The sequence below is a fragment of the Podarcis filfolensis genome (assembly GCF_964270895.1).
Source record: "Podarcis filfolensis genome assembly, chromosome: 16".
Taxonomy (NCBI): Eukaryota; Metazoa; Chordata; class Lepidosauria; order Squamata; family Lacertidae; genus Podarcis; species Podarcis filfolensis.
The window spans coordinates 11,355,184-11,377,314 of record NC_139620.1 but is presented as its reverse complement, the minus strand read 5'-3'; the positions used below and the strand labels follow the sequence as shown (position 1 = coordinate 11,377,314).

Below are 22,131 nucleotides of genomic sequence, written 5' to 3'. Positions count from 1 at the left end.
CACAAAGGAAAGAGCAGGGATTTCAATCTTTGCTGCTACTTTTTGTTGTTTGGGGACAGGGAGGCACCTGCTCCCTAATCCCAGATACCATTAAAATATTGGATCTCCAAATAAATAGGGTCTGTTCAAATCAGAAATTCAAGGAGTGCCCCTTATCAAAGCATTTTGTACCTTTGCCCAAATCTTGGGTTCTTCACTGTTTTCTGTGTATCTCTCACTTCCATCCTAGCAAAGTGAGAGATCTAAGGAACTAGAAGTAGAGGCCTGTGTGTTAATCTAGCCATCACGGATGCCTCTGAACTGGCTACTAGGAAGCCTATAGTATTATTACTGTTTGTTCTAGGGTTGTACTGTACTTCCAAACACACTTTCAAGGATGTAATCTCCATTTAGCTCAGTGAAGCTTACTGCTGGCCCAAATCCAAATCAGACAGCTTGCAGAATGAACCTTTAAATTCTACATCAATGAATAAAAATGTATTCACGGCCTTACATGACCAGAGAACCAGAAAAGGGAGATCCGCAATGTACACTACACATTTTCTGAACCTGAAGCTCAGAATGAATATTTGCTGGGTAAGCTTGAAGTCTCTGAAGAACAGCAGCAAAAACTGCAAGCAGACCTTGAACAAATTATGAAGAGGGCAGCTTCATAGGCCAGTGAATCTGAAAGCATGGATGAGCTGTAGGGTCAACTTTTGAAGTAGCAATAAATCTTAACAGTCTGAGGATGTACACCAATAGGCAAAATCTGCCACAGCTCTAAGAATGGCACAAACTGAAGAGGAGAGATGGTGAATTTGAGTTAACATTCGTGAAGCGTTCCATATTTTTTTGGGACGTGGGTGGCGCTGTGGGTTAAACCACAGAGCCTAGGGCTTGCTGATCAGAAGGTCGGCGGTTTGAATCCCTGCGACGGGGTGAGCTCCTGTTGCTTGGTCCCTGCTCCTGCCAACCTAGCAGTTCGAAAGCACGTCAAAGTGCAAGTAGATAAATAGGTACTGCTCCGGCGGGAAGGTAAACGGCGTTTCCGTGCGCTGCTCTGGTTCGCCAGAAGCGGCTTAGTCATGCTGGCCACATGACCTGGAAGCTGTCTGTGGACAAACGCCGGCTCCCTCGGCCTATAGAGCGAGATGAGCGCCGCAACCCCAGTCAGCCACGACTGGACCTAATGGTCTGGGGTCCCTTTACCTTTACTCTGTTAGGTTGGCAAACATTAAAAGCAAATTGACAGTGTCATGGAAAATTGATTATCTGTGATTCATTCTTGCGGCAAGAGCCATACAGTGGGGTAGCTGGCTGCGGCTATTGTCTAGTTTATGGTATACGCCTGATCCTAAGAGTTAAATTTAGTTCCAATATTGCCGCCTACAGCAGATTATTTATTTATTTATTTATTGTACTTTTATTGTATTTTCTTTTGTATTCATATTCCGTTTGCTGCTTTGGGGGCCTCTGAGTTAAAAGGAAACATGTAAAAGAGGCATAAAAATAATGTAAATCTGCCTCTGGCAGCATGGCCAATGCTCAGGGATGATGAAGTTTGTAATCCAGCAGCATCTAGAATGCCAAAAGTTCCCTAAATTTTTGCGTTGTAGATTTTAAGTGAAAAACCACCTTATACAAAGCAGGCCAATAAAGATCGCAGTGGAGTTTAACTCTTATTACAGTGGTACCTCGGGTTAAGTACTTAATTCGTTCCGGAGGTCCGTTCTTAACCTGAAACTGTTCTTAACCTGAAGCACCACTTTAGCTAATGGGGCCTCCTGCTGCCACTGCGCTGCCGGAACACGCTTTCTGTTCTCATCCTGAAGCAAAGTTCTTAACCCTAGGTACTATTTCTGGGTTAGCGGAGTCTGTAACCTGAAGTGTATGTAACCCGAGGTACCACTGTACTTTCATCTGTGGTGAGGTTTATCCAACACACATCCTCTTGAGTCTTTCACAAAAGCCACCCATCAATCAGGACTACGAGCAATTCGTAGTGCCCACCTGCTGCCTAAAGACAAAACTGAAAATGTTCTCTCCTTCCCATGCTGAGCTTATCTTTGTACCTTTTAAAAAAAATACAGTACTTTGTTTCTAAAGTGAGAATCTCCTTCGCTTAGATAGGGAAGAGCTGTGTATGGAGTGGTTATTTAGAGGTGTACGTGTAGGAATTGCACTCGCCCCATGCTCAAAAGGTATGACTTCACATCACTCAGTGGTGACTGCAGGCACAAAGCCAAGCCCTGGCTCTGCATCTAGGTCCCTACACCCCGGGGTGAGGAAGGGATTACATAGCTTCTCCCAGCAGGATGGCAAATTGATGTTTCCAAGGCCTTACCTTACATAGTCTAAGTTGGAGACTCATAAAATCATGACCTAATTTCCACCCACCTGGAGCTCCCAGTCAAAGCTGCAATATTTTCCTGCCTACTGTTGATGTTCTGTCATGCTCTCTCTCTCCGCTTCCGCCCACTAATATAACTCAAGGATCCTGTGTAGATTGGCCTGCAGCAACACTGTCTAGTTCAGGCACGTCCAACAGGTAGATCGTGATCTACTGGTAGATGACCGGATGTCTGTGGAAGATCACTGGTAGATCCTGGCAGCTCTCCCCCAAAAAAGCTCAACAAATTTGATCAGAACCCTCCAAAAACGGGGGTAGATCACTGCCAGTTTTTAATTCTGAAAGTAGATCACAATCTCTTGGGAGTTGGCCACACCTGGTAGTTCAAGGGTAACAAACAGCCCTCCAGATATTGCTGTATGGACAATTCCCATCATCCCTGACCTTTGGCCTCACTGGCTGGGGCAGAGGGGAGCCCAATATCTGGAGGGTGGGTTGAATTCAATCTAAGCAAATTCAACCAATAAAAGATAGGCGCTATTCTGAGCATTTTCAATCAGGAAGAACACCTGCTGACTATACTTGTTTGGCAAGGGAGAGCTGGATTCTAATGCCTCTGCTAGGACAGACCTCTGCCTGAGAGCCAAGCAAGCCAGTGTCGGATGCAGAATCGGTACCAAGTTAAATTAACCAACTTGCCTGACTTGCAGAAAGGAGCTTCCTTAGGGGCCGGAAAAATCTCAGCCAGAACCTCCAGCTGCAGCTCTTTCTGCTACATTCCTCTAGAAGGAAGAGCTGGGAAGATGGACTGTACGACCAGTAGCCAAGGCCCAGAAGAAACTGCACCCCACTCATTTATGCTGTATCTTCATGTAGATTTTAATTGCAACACAGACTGGGGAGCTAATCTTGGCAAAGTGTTAAGCTAGCCGTGGACGAGCTGATGCGCTCCGGGGTTTTTAAGACTACGACTGCCATCAGCCCCAGCCACTCATGCTGACTGGGGAAGATGGGAGCTGTGGCCCACAATACGCTGGCGTGTACCAGCTTGGCCCAGGCTGGCATAAGCAGATAAAAGTGTTCACAATCCAGGCTAGTGTGCCAGCAACAGAATGGGCAGAAGACTCTGTTGTTGTTGTTGTTGTTGTTTTTAAAGTAAAGCTTTTTTAAAAAACAGCTTTCAGGCAAGAGCCGGTGCTACTCTCTCCTCTAGATCACAGGGTAGCACCACCATCTCACACTGGTTAATGACAGACAAGCAGGTTCCCCCTACCCCACCCCCCGCTCATCTGAAAGAGCACAGGAGAAACTGACAGTGGAATGTTAAGGCCATTGCAACTGGGGAGGGGCGGGGGGGGGGGAAAATCCCACCCACCTAAAAACAAAAAAGGAGGTGGTGGTGGTGGTGACATTAAGGTGGGTTCCTGCTCAGCCACCATAACCAGGCCAGGGGGTTGAAATGGCCTTAGCATAGGCTACTAACGAAAAAGAGGTTGGGGCAGGGGAAGAGAAGGATTAGAGCTTAGCAGTTATATCAGTATCAACTAGCTTATAATGATTAGTAAGGTTGGGGTAGCAAGGACACTTTCTCCACTTCTTTTTTTTGGGGGGGGTGAGCCTGAACCGTTTGACAGCATGGAGGAGGCACTAGAGAGTTAGATCTGTTTTCAGAGAGGGAGAGATAGGGTGCCTGGCAACTAAAAGAGGCGTCAGTGTCTCTGCCCAAGCCCTGCTGACTTCCGTCAGCCAGGAGGATCGGAGCCACAGGGGGAAAACATATTTGGTCTGCGTAAATCAGCCACAGTGAGAAATCTCTCCCTTGAGCAGGAGACGCAACGAGGAAGGCTGCCTCTTGATCTGCCTCTGTCTAAAACAGGAGACTCAGAGAACCTTCCTTGCACACAGGAGCTCTCTATGCCTAGGCAGCAGCAAAGAAGAAACTTAAATATAGAAAACAGGGAGTGGGGAGAAACCCCTATCAGGCCCACAGCCCTCTGGAAAAGACAAGAGAAGCCTTGCAACTTTAGAGATACAGCTGCCTCCCCAACAAATTGTGAGAGGGAGCCCGTGCTGGGAAGTTGAAACCTCACACCAAGGTATCAGTAATATTTTAAAAGGGGAAGGGAGGGGTTCTGTTAGTGTGTTGTTTTTTTGTTTAGTCCCAAAGGGGAAGGGCAAATATATAGAACAGAGGAGGGGAAGAGATGCAAGATCCTGGTCCCGCTACATACAGACATGCCCCCCCCACTGGATTGTATCCCATCTGGGGAGCAGAAGGGGGTTTGTTGGGGCAGAGCCCTTCACAGCGTAGTCCAAATGCTATTGCACTCCGATTGGGGTGGCCCCCGCTCCAGGCCGAGAGCCGCAGCCAAAAAAGAGAGAGTCACAAATGAGCGAGGATAGGCCCCCTTTCGGCACCAGGCACATGGTGGGCATCAGTGATGACTCTGCCCCCAGGCCGGCTACAAAGAGAACAGAAGAGTCCAGCGTCCCAACGCGGCTCTTGCAGGAGGAGGAGGAGCTGGTGGTGGGCGGTTGAGCCGCCTCCACCATCAGGCCAGGAACACCACGAAGATGATGAAGAAGACAATAAGGATGAGGAAGATTTTCACCATCAGCCACCGATTGGATGTGACGGACTGGAAATATTTCAGGATCTCCGTGTGGGCGCCTTCAACATTAAGCTGAGCATCTTCCACGTTGGCGTCAATTCTACAGGATTGGCAAAAAAGAGAAAAAATAAGGGCAGGTGAAGCCCTCAGGAGGAGCTGCCAGCTTTCTTCTTGCCTCTGGGGAAGAGGAATAACCCTATGGAAACAAAATAAATTCCTTCCAGTAGTTCCTTAGAGACCAACTAAGTTTGTTATTGGTATGAGCTTTCGTGTGCATGCACACTTCTTCAGATACACACACATGCACACGAAAGCCCAAACTTAGTTGGTCTCTAAGGTGCTACTGGAAGGAATTTATTTTGTTTCGACTACGGCAGACCAACATGGCTACCTACCTGTAACTAGACCTATGGAAACAGCAACACTAAGTAGCCTCCCAGGATTCTTACTGAAATAACATACAGTGCATTCTGCACATATCAGACCAGTGTAACGCCACCCCTTTTGATTTGCAGCAGCTGGTTGCTGGCTGCAGTTGTCAAGCGATGAACCCAACATCTGTGAGTCGCCCCGCTAAGGGTCATCTCTGTCTGTTGGGGGTGGTTTGCCCTTGTGTACCAGTTGCTAAGAATCACAAGTGGGAAGAATCACAAGTGCGCTCAGGCCCTGCTTGCCAAGGCAGGAACAGGAAGCTGGACTTGGTGGGCCTTTGGCCTGATCCAGCAGTCAGGCTCTTCTTAAGTCTTCCCCCACAAGCCTCCTCCCAAACAACCCTTGTGCTGCAATCCGTTGGCTGCCTCGAGAGGAACAGAGCTTTTCTCCCCTGCCCACTACCTCTGGATGGTCTCCTCTTGTTCTTTAACCATATGCGCCAACTGCTGGAATATGGAGCCCAGCTCCACGATAGTAGACTCGATGTTCTGCATGGTGTCTGCCCGGCTCTGGATGTACGTATCCTACAAAAGAGGAACAGGTGATGTGGGCAAGGGGTTTGGAATAGATGATCCTTAGGGTCCCTTCCAACTCTACAATTCTATGATTGCCTGCTCTCTTTTCTGTACCACTGTTACCAGGCAGATCTGTGGATATGGCACAACTGCAAGTAAGCCATGTGGTAGTCAATACTGATGATCTAGAGCAGCCTTCGGCAGCTTGGTGCCCTCCAGGTGTTTTTGGCGACAACTCCCATCTACAACTCCCATCATCCCTAACCACTGGCTCTGCTGACTGGGGCTGATGGGAACTCAAGTTAAACAACATTTGGAGGGCCATAGGCTCTCTATCCTTGCTGCACGCTTCTGTAAGGGCATTTAATATTTGATCCCTGACTGGTTGGGATATGTGTCTAGGACAGGGGTGGGAAACCTGTCAGGCTCTCCAGGAGGTGTTGGAAGTAAAACTCTCATTACCACTGGCCATAGTGACTGGGGAGGATGGGGGTTGGAGTCCCAACCACAGCTTGCGGGCACCAGGCCCCCCATCCCTGCTTTAATGTGATGCAAGAACCCAAAGCAGGGCTATGCAAGTAGCAGACAGCTCAATTCTGACAGCCCCCCCCCAAGCCAATAGGCTACAATTAGCAAGGCTGCCAAAGGAGAGAGAGGGCAAAGCTGCTCAGAAGAAACAGGGAGTTCCACCAGGGACATGAATGTTCATGTGTGCTTTTGTTTGTAGACAGATGTTTCTTATCCTATAGCTCAGCCATGGGAAGCTAAAGAATGACAACACCCGAAATAAAGCCAGTCAGCCTCTCCCATTGTTCCACACCCCTTATTTCTAGTGCAAATGTCTGCAGGCCCACCCACTCCCCCTGCCAAGGCACCTGCTCGTTGATGAGTTGCAGCTGCTGGCTGGCCCGGTTGTCCATGTCAATAGCCACGTCCCCCGAGTGCCGACGTTCATCCTGAAGCATAGCGGAGCCACCTGTGGACATCAGCCAGCGAGGTCAGACTGCTTCCCCCGCCTCATTTCTACCCCACCTTCCCTCCTTCAATGGGGTACCTGCAGCACCACTTTCCAGTTCCCTCTGGCACCAGGGGACTCCCTGCTCCGACTCACCTAGATTGCTTGCGGCGAGGGGAATGGCGGAGACCGGGGGGCGGGAGAACTGTTCTCGCCGAGTCTTCTGCTGTTTAAGGTTCTGGGGAAGGAAGTTGGGAGGGTCAGGGCAAGCCAAGCAATCAAGGCGCTCAGGCCAGTGGGTCTCAATATGCACAAGTTAGTTTCCCTTTCATCCCATTGCCCACACAGCAATGCAATGCATAATATCACTAGCTCCTCCAGGTGTGGGGAAACATTGGCTCTCCAGACGTTGCTTGAACTACATCATCCATGGCCACTGGGGCTGCTGGGAGTTGTACTTCAGCAACATCTGGAGGCCCAAAGGTTCCCCCCAAGCTTGCTTTACATCTAGTGATGGTGATCCATAAGGTTGTACAATTTACACAGACTTTTCACCACCTCTCATGGAGACTTGACATTGTTGTTTCCGTTTTTAGCCCATTTTTCTCCAAACAAGAGGGATAACAATATAGATAACAAAGGTTCAAATTTAGGCAGCCTCCATATGCTTTTGCCTTTGATCAGGGTTGATAAGGCATTCATTTTATAATTGTGTTTATAGGTAGGTGTGTAGTCAAGAGCTGCCTTATTTATGTTATGTGAGGCAGCTAAAACAACAGAAGCTCACTTTAGCAAAGTTTGAGATTGGTGGCTTACAAGCAACTTACCTCTGTCCGCACCTCCAGAACAGACTTGAAATCGTTGGACATGGAGGCTAACTTGGACTAGAAAAGAAGGGAAGGGAAGAAGAGTGAGGAAGGCAAAATCTGACCTTCCTGCCACCCTCTCTGGCCAGAGAAAACCTATTCCCACATCCATACCCTGTCACTGCTGCTAATCCCATGCTAGGGAACAAACATTTTCTTTATGTCTAATACATATAAGACTACGACAGCCTTCCTCAACCTCGGGTGCTGGCTGGGGCTGATAGGAGCTGTGTTCCAAAACATCCAAAAGGCAAACAGGGATGCGTTAACAGTATACCTCAAAATTCTGCATCAAGAAAAAAAGATGAGTTCTGCAAGCTGAATAAATTATGCATATTATTTTCCAAGCTGTCAGAATTTATTCTATTGCTTGTGAGTTGGGGGGGGGGGGAAATGAGCTATCTACAGTACCCAAGTCCTGTTCTTTTGGGATGGGGGAAACCCTCTGGCTCTGAAGACATTTAAGGCCCACAAACTTTTAGGCTTGCATTTTTTCAACCCTCTGCCTCAGGCCTGACCTGCAGTGACACCACCACGGTGTTGGAGTGAGTTTGCACGTGCCTGCCACTCTGGCTGCCTTTCGCTTTGACAAACTCCTGCAGCTGTGCGATCTGTTTGTTCAGGCTGTTGATGTCCTGTTGAGAGAGAGAGAAAGAGGAACTGCCTGAAGAGGCAACTCGAGGTTGCCAAGAGGCGCTAGATCAGGACACTGCCCCTTTAAGAGAGCTCGGAGGAGGAGGCGGCAGCAACCAGCAAGCATAACGCACCACAGTGGTGCCTCCCACCTTCTCTGGCACTTACTTAGCTTTCCTTCCCCATCCACTGGACATTGCAAGTGATGCAGCGGAATGAAGAGAAAAGGCAGCCAAAGGAGGAGCAGGACAGAGGAGGCCCTCTAGCTCACCTGCTTGATGATGTAAGTCAGCTCCTCAATCTCCACTGCCTTGTCATCAAACAGAGATTTCCGCTTGGCCACTGAAGATACAGAAAAGTGTAGCGCATTAACCCATTTTCAGTCTGGGGGCCACATTCCCCTCTGGGCAACCTTCCAGGGGCCACATGCCACATGGTGGGTGGGACCAGAAGCAAACACAGGCAGATCAATGTAACCTTTGTAGAATGGGATAGTTTCTGCACACACACCTCCCTATGCCTTTGGTTCAAGGAGGCAAGAGGTGTTATCAGAGCTAAAGGACACAGCCCAGGCAGAAAAACTCAAGGTAGGTTTGAAGTAAGGCCCATAAGGGGAGAGATGAACTGGGGACAGTCCTGAGGGTTGGATCAGGAGGTCCTGAGGCTCTCAGCCCTCTATATTAACTCCCATTCTCACCAACCAAGCCCGGCCCCTTTCCCTTCACTTGTGACTTCCATGTTATGGAAGTGGAAGCTTATCCTAGACAGGACAAGCTAAGGTGCCGCAGTTGCTCTCAACCCAGCTCCCTGCCTTCGTCCAAGCACAGCATTCATGGTCAGCCACTGTGTACACCACTCCCCTGGCATCCCAACACCTCCCCAGCTTTTCATTGATATCAAATGGCAAGTCAAAACTCAGCCAGCAACTGTGTGATGTGGATCGGTTTCCCCCACTCCCCACAGTAGGCTCCAGCTTCATCCACACTCCAAATACTCACAGATTGTTAGCTTCTCCAGCTTGGCAAAAGTGTTGCTGAGGTCCTTCCCAATCCGCCTGAGAATCACAAGGAGTTGAAATTAACAACAACGGATGCAGAACTCAACCGCCTCACCTAATTTTTCATTTTATCATCAGATGTTCCAAGTTACATGAAACTAACAAATCTTAAAACTGGAAGGGGCAAGGCGTTATTATGCACAGTGCTGGACCACCCCTGTGTGCTGGATTTCGACATTCCACATTTTCAAAAGGCCTTGCCCACTGGCAGAAAAGTGGTAGTGGCTTCGGGCAGGTTATCACAGAGCTCTTGCAAGATCTCCCTGTTGCTTCTCCTCACTTCTCTGCAGCCACCGCCAGAAAAGCAAGGAGAAGCGGCTGCAGCTACTGGATTCCACAGCAAGATCTCATGGACCTCTCAATACTGCTTCTCCTCACTTCTCCAGAGCCCCCACGCGTATCGCTTGCCCCCCACTGCTGCAAGAGAAGCAAGGAGAGGCAGCTGTGGTTTCCAAGTTCCGTTGAGATCTCACGGACCTCTTGCAAGGGATAGAGAACCTCCAATCGTCTTCAACTGTTGGTCATAGCAGCTAAGGCTGATGGGAGCTGTAGTTCAGCAACACCTGGAGGACCAGATTCCCCAGCCCTCCTCCAAGCTTGTCCTCCATGTTTCCAACCGCTTACCAACTTAACCCCCATTCCCTGCTTCCAGTACCTGCCATCTCACCAGCCATGAGTGCTGGACTTTACTGGCTGTGGGGCTGGGCTCCCAACACTGTATAGGGGAAACCTATTTCTCTGGATCCCCCTGCAGTGCTACATTCTCATATGTCCCTGAAACATCCCCATGAAGCGATGGGTTGATAAACTCACTTGGCCATGACAGTGAATTCGCTTCTTTGCCGAATGGCATTCAGCACTGGCTTGTTTGGCTGAAGCCCATTCTGAAAAAATAAGAAAATGAAAGACAACTGAGACTGAGTTAAGAATGAACAAAAATATGAAAGAAAGAGTAACCTCTGGACACTTCTCTTTTTACTGGTCCAACTTCTCCCAGGTGGAAAAAAATCTACCTACACCTGTCAGAATACCAGCCACACTTCGCTCCCTGTCTCCCAACAAACAACACAATGGCCCAGTACAAAAAGATGAAACTTTATTTTTTTGGGGTCTCCAGCATTTTTAGATGCCAACCTTATGTACCCAGGAAATTCCTGCAGCCTGTGGGAGAATTTCTCCTGCAAGTTCTAAAGATCTCAGATGCCCATCCCACAGTAGCTCAGAGCAGGGCTTTTAGGGTGGCTGCCCATGTTGGTGGAATGGCATTCCTTTCAGGATACAACAGACGCCCTGCTATCTGCACTTTCAGAAATAGTAGCATACATTTTTGTTCCAACAGGCTTTCTCCACTGGAGAAATGGATCTATGCCACGAGTGTCTTTCTGGGGGGGGTATAGTTTCAGTTTTGTTTTAAGTGTATCTGCTGGGTTTTGCATTTTATCTGGTTATTTTGCTGGTTTTGTTATACATTGCATTGACAATAAGTGTAGAATGCAATCATAAATTGATTATAGTGACGATAACGTTAACAATAATCAACCTGCCACTTAAGCTTATAAATTACTTACAGTGGTACCTTGGTTTTCGAAGTTAATCCATTCCGGGAGTCCATTCGACTCCCGAAACAGTTTGAGAACTAAGGCACAGCTTCTGATTGGCTGCAGGAGATTCCTGCACTCAAGCAGAAGCCATGTCGGAAGTTCAGCTTCTGAAAAACATTTGCAAACTGGAACACTTACTTCCAGGTTTGCGGCGTTCAGGAGTCAATTTGTTCGGGAGCCAAGCTGTTCAAGTACCAAGGTACCATTGTATATACTACATATTATTGCTGTATAAAAGGCCAGTTACGCAAACAAAACATATATAAAGATTGATCGTTAAAATACACAACAAAAAATCCCATTTAAAACATTACAATGTGAAACACCCATATTTAAAATACCCAATAAAATAATCCCAGTATCCTGTTATAAGCATTCTCAATGAGGTGTACAAATTTAACAATAAAACAGGTTTTTAAAAATCACAATTACATAACGTGACATTAAACACTAGAAAAGGCACTGAGGGGAAAGTCTCCATTTGTGGCAATGGAAACTTCCTTCCTGGGACCTTAATAGAAGCTTGGTGGGCAGGGGAGGTGCCCTTGGTGGATTTTCAACAGCACCAAGAAAGTTAGGGGAAATGAAACTCCCCTTTCCTGGGATCCAGGCCATGCTTCACTCACATTCAATCACTCTCACGCACACACACAAATCATGCACATTAATTGCTGTTAATGTATCATCTCACTTGGCCCTTAGTTAACATCAGGAACAGTGCATGTGACAGGCTCAGGGCATTCTCCACCCATTCCCATGCCTTGATTTACAGCTGTCTCTATCAGGCTCACAGCCTAGAGGTAAAGGGACCGCTGACCATTAGGTCCAGTCGTGGCCGACTCTGGGGTTGCAGTGCTCATCTTGCTTTATTGGCCGAGGGAGCTGGCGTACATCTTCCATGGAGGTCATGTGGCCAGCATGACTAAGCCGCTTCTGGCGAACCAGAGCAGTGCACGGAAACGCTGTTTACCTTCCCGCCGGAGCGGTACCTATTTATCTACTTGCACTTTGACAGGCTTTCGAACTGCTAGGTTGGCAGGAGCAGGGACTGAGCAATGGGAGCTCACCCCGTCATGGGGATTCGAACTGCCAACCTTCTGATCGGCAAGTCCTAGGCTCTGTGATTTAACCCACAGCACCACCCACGTCCCAAGGCCCCCAGCCTAGAGAAGTGTAATTGCAGTTCTCTACATTGGCCGCAAGAGTTAGGTCTATCCAAATCCACTTGCCTCCAACTCAACCTTAAGCAGCACTCACCTGTCTGCTCTGCAAGGACTTGCAGGCGGAGAGAAATTCCTGGGTGCGATCTTGACACGACATGGTGTCCCACTGTGGAGGAGGTGGCGCAACTGGGCTTGGGGCAGGGGTGGCAGCGAGCGGGGGCAGAACTTGCGTCTGGGAAGGTCCCAGGTAAACGCCCTGCTCCGTGTTTCTAGAGCCGTGGCGTCTCCTCGTATTCATGGAGGCTCATAACCTGGTGCTGAGAGAGAGAGAAAGAGAGAGAGAGAGAGAGAGAGAGAGAGAGAGAGAGAGATGGTCATCAGCGCCCAGCAATGAAAATTTCAACCTTGCTCTCAAATTGCACCAGACAGGCTTCCCCACCCCATTGTAAAAAACACTTAAATCCACAAGGGGCAATCTAAAAGTTGTTAGACTCAAATTCCCATGATCCAGGTAGCAGCTGAGTGGACAGGGGTAATGGGAGCTGTAATTCAACATCTGGAGAGCCACTAGTTGCACCACTGACTTAAAGCCTGCAACTCTTTCAAGTACGGTTTTTATTATTGCATTTATTAATTAATTTTATATCTCACTATTCCTCCCAAAGGAGCATCAGTGACCAATACAATTATTTTTAGGGAGGGGAAATCAATATATTAGAATAAAAATATTCCACACACACACACACTATTCCAAACATGAAAACCATAAAAAATATCTGCTTTTAGCAGTTACTGATTTAAAGCTATAATCCTCCCATCAAAAAATAAAAAACATTTTGCCAATCTTGAGAATTAATTTCACAATTTCCCATATTGTTCTCAGTCAGGTTAAACTTCTCATCAGGTCACAAATAATTATATAAATACTAGGGGGCGGGATTCTTGGGAGGGCACACTGAACTTAAAATGAATTGTTCAATGGGTTTTAACAGTCTGTTTGCTTGAGAAAGAACTGTGTGATTAGCCAAGGAACGTGCAGTTTGATGTATGGGCAGCCAGCTTGTTTCCAGTTCTCCCAGTTTTTCTTTTCCTTGGGCTCCTGTTAGAGCTTTTAAATCTCTGTAAAGGTATCTTATCGTGTGCAATCCCTTCTGTTTATAACCATTGGGCTGTATTTCTTTTGTTTTGATGTAGAACAAGGGATGGTAACAGAAAGGAGTAATTGGGGAGATCAGAGAGCGACCATAATTTCAAAGTCAGAGATGTGCTACAGCCAAGGGATTTAAAATAAATTGACAACAAATGTGAGAGGTCTGTTTCATCATTAAAATTACATTTCATGCATGTGCTGCGTCATAAATTTGGTGGAATCCTCCCCACCCCCGCCAATATGTTGATTTGTATAGGTTGGCAGTCTTGCTTGCTTGCTTAGATGATTAAATAAAGAGATTCTAAAATCTTTCAAAAACTGGCAGATCAGTACAGAAAGAATGGACTTGGAATAACATTTTTAACTTAGGTAAGATAATCATTTGTACAGTGGTGACCCTTCCCAACTATGTTGCCAGTCTGAGGGATCTAATTATATGTATTTGATGAAGGGCCTATTGTTCTTTTTATAATCATTACTCTAAGATACTTTATTTGCTTTCAGGACAATTTAATTTTGGATTGGTTAAGGCGCAATTTATCCAGTTGTACGATATTGAAAGGCAACTTCTCTGACTTTTTGCAGTTGGATCCCATTCCCGAGATTTCACCTTAACAAAAAATCTTCAAGAACATTTGGTAAGTATATATTTGGTTTTTCTAACCCTGATATCATCTGCAAATAGGTTAAGCTTTTGTTCCACTCCTTCCACTGATACTCCTTTAATCAAATCATCTCCCCTAACTTTGGTAGCCAAAGGGTCCAGGGATATGTCAAAAAGCAGGGGTGACAAAGGGTACCACCCTGCATACTGAATCTTAGTTCTCTGAGAATTCTCAAATACCGGTAGGTTTTTCAAAACAGTTACAAATATTGGGAAATTACAACTTTTCTAATAACGGATATAGTATTAATTAATTAATTAATTAATTAAATCCATATACTGCCCTATACCCATAGATTTCAGGGCGGTCCACAACACAAAATGACAACATAGAAAATGCAAAGCACATAATAAAAATAAGGGCGGAAAACCAAATAATCCCCCCTCTCACACTTAAAAAGGGCACCATGTGTAAAACAGCCCAAGGCTGACTTCTAGCAACTAGTTTCACAGAGTCTGGTGCATAAAGGTGTATAATGAAGTCGCCAGTCGAATCTTCCTGGGGAGAGTGTTCCACAGGTAGGGAGCCATTGCAGAAAAGGCCTGTTCACACAAAGAAGGGCCTCAGAGGATGATCTCAGGGTAGGTTTATATGGGGAGAGGCAGTCCTTGAAGTATTGTGGTCCTGAACCATTTATGGCTCCGTCAAAACCAGCACTTTGAAATGGGACCAGAAGCTAAGTGGTCCCCAGTGCAGTCAGACCAGGATTGGTGTAATGTGCTCAAACTGCCTTGCCCCAGTGAACAACCCAGTCACCGAATTCTGCACCAGCTGAAGTTTCTGAAACAAGCTGAATAAATTCTCCCAGCACAATTTGCTTTACTAGAATGATAAATGTTACTTTTCTTGGTCCCCCCTGCCCCAGATAGATTGCATTAATTAATATCCTAATAGGATCAGCTATAGGCTGCTGCTTAACAAATCCTACTTGATCCGTGTCTACAATTGTGGATAAGAGAAGTGGATGTCAACCCGTCTGCCAAAAGTTTCCTAAAAATCTTTGCATCTTTTTAAATTAGTGGTATAGGTCAATACTAGTATACAAAAATGGCGTCTGTCTCAGGTTTCTGAAATTCAATCACCTACGATTCCTTCCAAGTGGCAGGTACTTGATGCCCTCAGAGCATAAAGTTGAAGAGCCTCCCCATTTTAGGAAACTTGCTCCTTAAACATTTTGTAAAAAAAAAAAAAAGGAGGTGAAGCCATCTAATCCTGGGGTGTTTGCAGGTTTTAGTTTAAGGGGATTTTTCCTATTTCATTTTCTGCTATCGATTCACATAGATAACTTTGTTGATCTCTGTCCAGGGCTTTTAGATTTACTTCACTGAGATAACTGCTAATTTGCATATTATATGTTACTTTATATTTATATATTTAATCGTAGAAGCCTTTACATTCCCCCCCCCCCGCCAACCTCTTCTTTATAAAGGTGTTTTCCTCCCTGTCCTTGAATACACGTGTTATATTTCTAGAATTTCTTATTAGTTCATAAACTAAGAGTTTTGATTTTTTGTCACAGAATTCGTAGTATTTTTGACTGATATATTGTGGCTTTTAAGAACATTGCAGTGCTGGCCCAAAACATCTTCCTTTCTGAAGCAAAGCCTAAATGGCACCACAACTACTCCAGTAGGGCCAACACAAAAAGTATTTGCTGCACTGTTCAGACACCAATCCCCACCACTCCTGAAGAAGACCATTTTGTCCTGCCACTTGGCTCCCAACACACACACACACACACCGTCGCTACCAGGGTAAGGCTACCAATGGCTACTAACTCACTGTCAGTGGCTACTATCTCCACTGTCAGAAGCAGTATGTGTCTAAATACTAGTTGCTAGAAACCATCAATGGGGAGAGTGCTGTTTCATGCAGGTCCCATTTGTAGGCTTCCCACTGGAGCATGTGAGTGGCCACATGCTGGACTAGACAGGTCATTTGGTCTGAGCCAGCAGTCAGGCTCCTTCCACGTTTTTATGTTAACTCAGATCTCCACCAGAACTAAGCTGAAAAACAAACGAAGGCACCCGGTGCCCTAGGACAAACTGCTCTAAACTGCTAGCAACGGCTTCTTCCCCCACAGTGCTCAATACGAATCCAAGAGATTCCTAAGTTCCACTTCTTTTGGATTCGAAAAACTGCCACTCCTAATTCAGTGGGAGGGAATTTAGATTTCACAAAGGCCCAAGTAGTGTTGCCAATTGGGCAAGTGAGAATTTGGCTGCTTTGTGGTTGTATGAACTAACACAGGGGTCAGCAACCTTTTTCAGCCATGGGCCGGTCCACCGTCCCTCAGACCATGGGGTGGGCCGGACTATTTTTTTGGGGGGGGGGTTTGAACAAATTCCTATGCCCCACAAATAACCCAGAGATGCATTTTAAATAAAGACACATTCTACTCATGTAAAAACATACTGATTCTCGGACCGTCCGTGGGCCAGATTGAGAAGGCGATTGGGCCGCATCCAGCCCACGGGCCTTAGGTTGCCTACCCCTGAATTAACATCTACTCTCCCCACAAGTTCTGAATCGCTTAACAATAACAGAAGATTATCAGTCTTTCAAACCACCACCTTGCTGGCACAAATAACAAAGAGTTTTGTGGCGATATAAGGAGACAGATTTATTGTAGCATAAGCTTTATCATTCACTATATTTATAAGAAGCACTTTTAGATCACCGTTAACCTTCAAAGATACCAGAGTGGTATCCAATCGGCAGGAATAAACTAATTGTGGACATACTGGCTGGGGCTGATATCCCCTGACCCTGCTTAACATAAACATATAATGCAGCTGCATTTGAAATACTGTGCAGAAACAATATTAAGTAAACGGGGAAAGGTGCAGAAAAGAATGACTACAATTATCAAGGGGCTGGAGCACTTTTCCTCCAAGGAAAAGAGAAGTCAATTGGGGCTTTCTTTTTTATAGAAAAAAACCACACAGTCTGGGAGAGGGGAGGAAATATTACAGAAACTTCTATTATTACGAATTGTCTAACAAAGAGCGGAGACAGAGAAACTGTTTCCCCTTCTCAGAGTCAGCAGGTCTGGAACAGGCATACTATTTCATGCAGTACAATGCACAATTAACTTAATCAAACATGCACTGTGGATATGGGCAGCTAGTAAAACTTGCGCCACTAAAAGCGGATACCCTGAAAAGACCAACCTTTGTATACCTATAGAAACCTTTGTATACCTATAGTTATTTGTTTTGACTTTTTTCTGAATACTGTAGTATGTTTGTTTATACTATGACAAATAGTATAAAATCAGTATTTTAAAAACTTATCAAACATACTGCCTGAAGTTTTGGTGAAGTGCCTACTAGCTAGGACAGCTTTAAAAGAAAGCATTAGAAAGGGTTGTGGAAGAGGAAGAGCTCTACTAACTGTCAAAAATGAACTTCCTGTTCAAACACAGTCTACCCAGGAAGCCAACAAATTACATCCAGCCTTGGAACACAGGGATTCTGTACCTCTCCTTCAATCAAGCTTACCTGAAAATAAGCCTCACTGTATTCAATGGGGTTTACACTCAGGGAAGGGCATACAGGACTGAAACTCCAATTTTATGAGAGGAAGGCAGGCAGGGCCCCTACGGTAGTGTTGGGGGTTCAGAGGGGCTCGGAAACCCCAGTGCAAGTGTGGGACTCAGACCCCTTCAACACCAAAATGTGAACAGCATCGGCTCAGAGTCTCCCAATATCCATCTCCAGCCTTCCCCTCTCCAGTAAAGGGGGGGGGGAAGTCTGGGGTATATTTGGACCCTTGGCGACACAGCCTTGGCCACCCCTTACCCAGATAACCAGCTCCAACCCTCCTTTCCTTTCTTAAAGCCAGAAGCACTTCTGTAGTTGCACGGCACCCTCCAAAGCTCAATTAATCTGTAGGGTAAGGGTGGCAGGAAGGAGAGTAGAGTGGGGCTCCCCCATCACCCTCAGAAAGGGACAACATGGGTTGCTTGTCAGGGCGAGGGAAACTGTGGGCCGCTTGGGATGCTTCTGAAAACATAGATGAAGCTAAGCCAAAACAGAAAGTAAAACACAAAATAACAAAGGAAGCTGCGTCTCTCATAACACTAGAATTAGAAAATAGTCAAGGAAGCTGGATGTTAAAAGATTCAGGACAGGCAAAAGAACGTATTTCTTTATACAGTGCACGGTTAAACTTTAGAATTCGCCCCCCCAAGAGGCAGGGATGGCCACCAAGTTGGATGGCTTTAAAAGAGGATTAGACAAATTCATGGCTAATAAGGCTATCAATGGTTACCAGGCATAATGGCTATGTTCTACCTCCAGTTGGAGACAGGATTATTCTGAATATCAGTGCTGGAAAACACAGCAAGGGAGAGTGCTGTGCACTCAAATTGTGCTTGTGGACTTCCTAGAGACATCCGTTAAGCCACCATGAGAACAGGATGCTGGACTAGATGGACCAGTAGCCTGATCCAGCAGGATGTTCTTATGCCTTCTACAGAGCCAGCCCTACCAAACTCAGTATTGTTTACACTGTCAGTGGGTGTCCAAAGTTTCACACAAGTGCTCTCTCCCAGCCCAACCTGGAGATGCTGGGAACTGGGACCTTCTGCATGCAAAGCAGATGCTCTACCACCGAGCTACGGCCCTTCCCCTCAAATTAAGATTCTAGTCCTCATGGTCCACCACTGAGCTACGGCCCTTTCTTGAGGGTCCGCCACACACATAGAATCATGGAATTGTAGAGTTGGAAGGGACTACGGGGGTCATCTAGTTCAACCCCCTGCAATGCAGAAATTGCCCTACGTGGGACTCGAACCCACAAGGCCCTAATATTAAGAGTCTACTACCGACTGAGCTATCCGGGTGAGGTTGAAAGAAGGGAAAGGTTTTGAACCACTATCTGTGGAAGAGGAAAGTGGAGAGTTGGAGGGGGGGCGGGGAGAGAGAGAGACCTCAATTCGTAATGATACCCAGGAAAGGAGGAGGGGGGAAAGCTTTCGTTCCTGTCAGAAAGGGGAGGGGGAGGACACACGAGGGGAAGGACTTGGACCAATAGGCTGGGGGAGGGATTTGGAGCAGGACACGAAAGAGAAGCGTTTGGAGACCACAATCTGTGGGGAAGGCGGAAACATTTCACGGGGACACACAAAGGGGGGGGGGAAAGGGCTCCGGCCGCTGTCTCTGAAAAAGGGGGGAACTCTTTGAAGCGGGAGGAGGGACCACACCGGGTGGGGGAACTTTTACGGAGGAGCACCGCGCTCGGCAAGAGTAGCGGGGGGAGGAGGCGACGGCGAAGCCTGAGGCATATATAAGAGGCGGACCCCCGACTCACCGGCTTCGCGGACCCGGACCCAGCTCTAGGCGCTGCCTCCCTCCTCAGTTCCGAACACCGGCCTCCGGATCGAACGACCAAACAAGCCGAAAGGAGGGCGGGCCGCCGACGTCACTGCCACGTACCCCCTCGGCGGCCGACGTCACACGCACGACGCCGAGAGCGACGTCTGTTAGCCCCGCCTCCTCCGCTAGCGCGCGCCTGCGTACGTCCTCCCCGCCCCTCCAGCGACGCGGCTTTCGCTGACGTTGCGGTTGAGGGAGGCGGGGCTCTGTTGCTATGCGACAAAAGGCGGGCGCTTCCCGGGATCCTTGGCAAACGGGGGGGGGGAGTGTAGAGTCGGGATTTTGTTGCTAGGCAACCAAGAGCCGGCGGGGCCTTGCATTCCAGAATAAAGGATTTACCTGGGAGTAAGCTAGTTCTTGGTATGAGCTTTCGTGTGCATGCACACTTCTTCAGATACACTGAAACAGAAGTTGCCAGATCCTTCTATATAGTGAGAAGGTGGGTGGGGAGGGGTATTACTCAGAAGGGTGGTGGGAATGGGTGGTTGGCAGATAGCTGAGGTGAGCCTGTTGACGGCTCTTAACGACTGCAATAGGTCTTACAGGAAAAAGCAAGGGGTGAGAAGGTGAAAAATGGCTTTGTCCTTTGCTTTTTCCTGTAAGACCTATTGCAGTCGTTAAGAGCCGTCAACAGGCTCATCTCAGCTATCTGCCAACCACCCATTCCCACCACCCTTCTGAGTAATACCCCTCCCCACCTTCTCACTATATAGAAGGATCTGGCAACTTCTGTTTCAGTGTATCTGAAGAAGTGTGCATGCACACGAAAGCTCATACCAAGAACTAACTTAGTTGGTCTTTAAGGTGCTACTGGAAGGAAAAAAATTTTTTTTGTTTTGACTATGGCAGACCAACACGGCTACCTATCTGTAACTGGGAGTAAGCTGTAATTGAAGACAGAAGTGCCTGGCGTGCTCTGGTCCATGGGGTCACGAAGAGTCGGACACGACTAAACGACTAAACAACAAACAAGCTGTAATTGAAATGGGTCGGGCTGGCTGCTGAGTAAATGTGCGTAGGATTGGGCCGTAACGTAAATCAACAAACTGAGAAGCAGAAGCAGAAGCAGAAACGTTGTGACAGGTAGAGATTCGGCTGGTGAGGCTTTTTCTAGCAGCTGCTCTCCAGGGTTTCAGGCAGTGGATGTTTCCAGCCCTATCTGGAGATGCCAGAGACTGAACAAAACAAAATAAAATAAAATAAAAATTCCTTCCAGTAGCACCTTAGAGAACAACTAAGTTAGTTATTGGTATGAGCTTTTATGTGCACACGAAAGCTCATACCAATAATTAACATAGTTGTTCTCTTAAGGTGCTATTGGAAGGATTTTTTTTTTTAATTTTGTTTCGACTACAGCAGACCAACACGGCTACCTACCTGTAAACAGAGACTGAACCTGAGACCTACATGCAAAGCAGATGTTCTGCCACTCAGCTACAGTCTGTCCCCCAATATCAAGTACTACGGAAACACTACAATAGAGTACTACAAAGAGGTCATATTCTCCATTCTTTCCTTGTGCATTGTTTAGTAAAGTTTAATGGAAGATAAGGCTGTCAATGGCTACTAGTCATAATGGCTGTGCTCTTTCCCCACTGTCAGGGCAGTAAGGCTTTTGAATCCCAGTTGCTGAAAACCATAGCAGCTCTTGCGCTTAAGTCCTGCTTGCAGGTTTCCCACCGGCATCTAGTTGTTCACGGTGAACAGGCTGCTGGGCTATAGAAGTCATTGGCCTGATCCAGCGCACTCTTCTTGTGTTCTTATGTTGGTAGTCAAATGAAATGTTACCTTGATACGCTCTAGCATCTGTTTCCTTTATCTGTTTTTTTCCCACCCCACTGGCAATATTTCAGCAATAAGCTCCTTCGGGGCAGAGTATTTGTGTTACCAGGTAAAGTGCACAATAAACCACAACATAATTTGAGTTTGGAACCTACAAATTGTGCAGGCCAGATCCAACACTGCTGGCAGTCTTCCAACTAACCCACCCACCATCTGTTGTGGCTGCCAGATGGCACTTGGAAAGAAAAAAACTTTTCTTTTTCTGAATATCCTAAACAAGCAAGTATGAATGCAGCAAGCTCTGCGTGAATGTAGCAACTAAAAACCTACTTCCACACAAGCCAAGTACGTACAGAGATAGCGAACAGAGGTCTAACTTAGAGGAACTAAAATAAATGTTAACAAATTGTCATTTTAAATAGTCTAGTCATCAGCAACATCCCTATCAATGAAAACAAGTGGACCTTGGCCACTGAAGAAAAAATACACATAAACTAAGAATCTTCAAAGGAAAGGAAAACCCTGAATATTTCTGTTCTGTCTGCTGGGACTTTATTCCTCTATCATGTGCAGGGTGGCATCAACGGTTGGCATGCCTGGGGGCACGCTCAAAAACCCTGCTGGACTTCCTCACCCTCTGTACCATTGTTGGCTGCTTCACCTTCCTCTTCTTGCATTTTAATGGTGTTGCAAGGCCAAAAGAACAGGGTGTCTAACCACCACCTACTCATGTACCTCTTGGTCTGGCCCAGAGAGGAGAAGCAGCAGTGGCATTGAGTGATGAGGAGCTGCTGCCCCTGCCTGCTTCCTCATTGGCATGCTGTGTCAAGCAGTGGTGAGGCAAAGGAGTTGCAACGACAGTGGACCAGAGGTGGATAACACCTTTCAGCCTGAGGGCGGCATTTAATTATGGGCAACCTTCCGAGGGCCATATTTCAGTGGCAGGTGGGCCCAGAGGTAAAATGGATGGAGTAACAGATGTAAATT

At 46.7% G+C, this 22,131-nt stretch overlaps 1 protein-coding gene and 1 long non-coding RNA gene across 3 annotated transcripts; one reads left to right on the top strand and one right to left on the bottom strand.

Annotated features, from left to right (window-relative positions):
- Window positions 1-3,186: 3,186 nt before the first annotated feature.
- On the bottom strand, window positions 3,187-19,500 carry STX5 (syntaxin 5). The gene is made up of 11 exons (XM_083591468.1): window positions 19,298-19,500; window positions 12,261-12,483; window positions 10,216-10,286; window positions 9,344-9,399; window positions 8,617-8,687; window positions 8,231-8,347; window positions 7,674-7,730; window positions 7,003-7,084; window positions 6,767-6,867; window positions 5,779-5,900; window positions 3,187-5,044 (listed from the first exon to the last, which is right to left on the bottom strand). The coding sequence occupies exons 2-11, from the start codon at window positions 12,462-12,464 to the stop codon at window positions 4,885-4,887; spliced, it is 1,041 nt and encodes a 346-aa protein (XP_083447594.1). The 5' UTR covers window positions 12,465-12,483; window positions 19,298-19,500; the 3' UTR covers window positions 3,187-4,884.
- Window positions 19,501-19,572: 72 nt separating this feature from the next.
- On the top strand, window positions 19,573-21,155 carry LOC310751995. Of its 2 annotated transcripts, XR_014542769.1 has the most exons (3): window positions 19,573-19,715; window positions 20,336-20,445; window positions 20,719-21,155. It is a non-coding gene; the product is annotated as an uncharacterized lncRNA (long non-coding RNA). The 2 variants fall into 2 exon arrangements; XR_014542770.1 differs by lacking the exon at window positions 19,573-19,715 and having other exon boundaries at window positions 20,304-20,445.
- The last annotated feature ends 976 nt before the right edge of the window (window positions 21,156-22,131 follow it).

Coding starts and splice junctions, on each gene's coding strand:
- STX5 (XM_083591468.1), bottom strand. CDS start 12,464: ATGAATACGAGGAGACGCCACGGCTCTAGAAACACGGAGCAGGGCGTT. Junction 7,085..7,673: donor TTCTGGAGGTGCGGACAGAG/GTAAGTTGCTTG, acceptor TTCCTTCCCCAG/AACCTTAAACAGCAGAAGAC. Junction 6,868..7,002: donor CCTCGCCGCAAGCAATCTAG/GTGAGTCGGAGC, acceptor TGATGTCCACAG/GTGGCTCCGCTATGCTTCAG.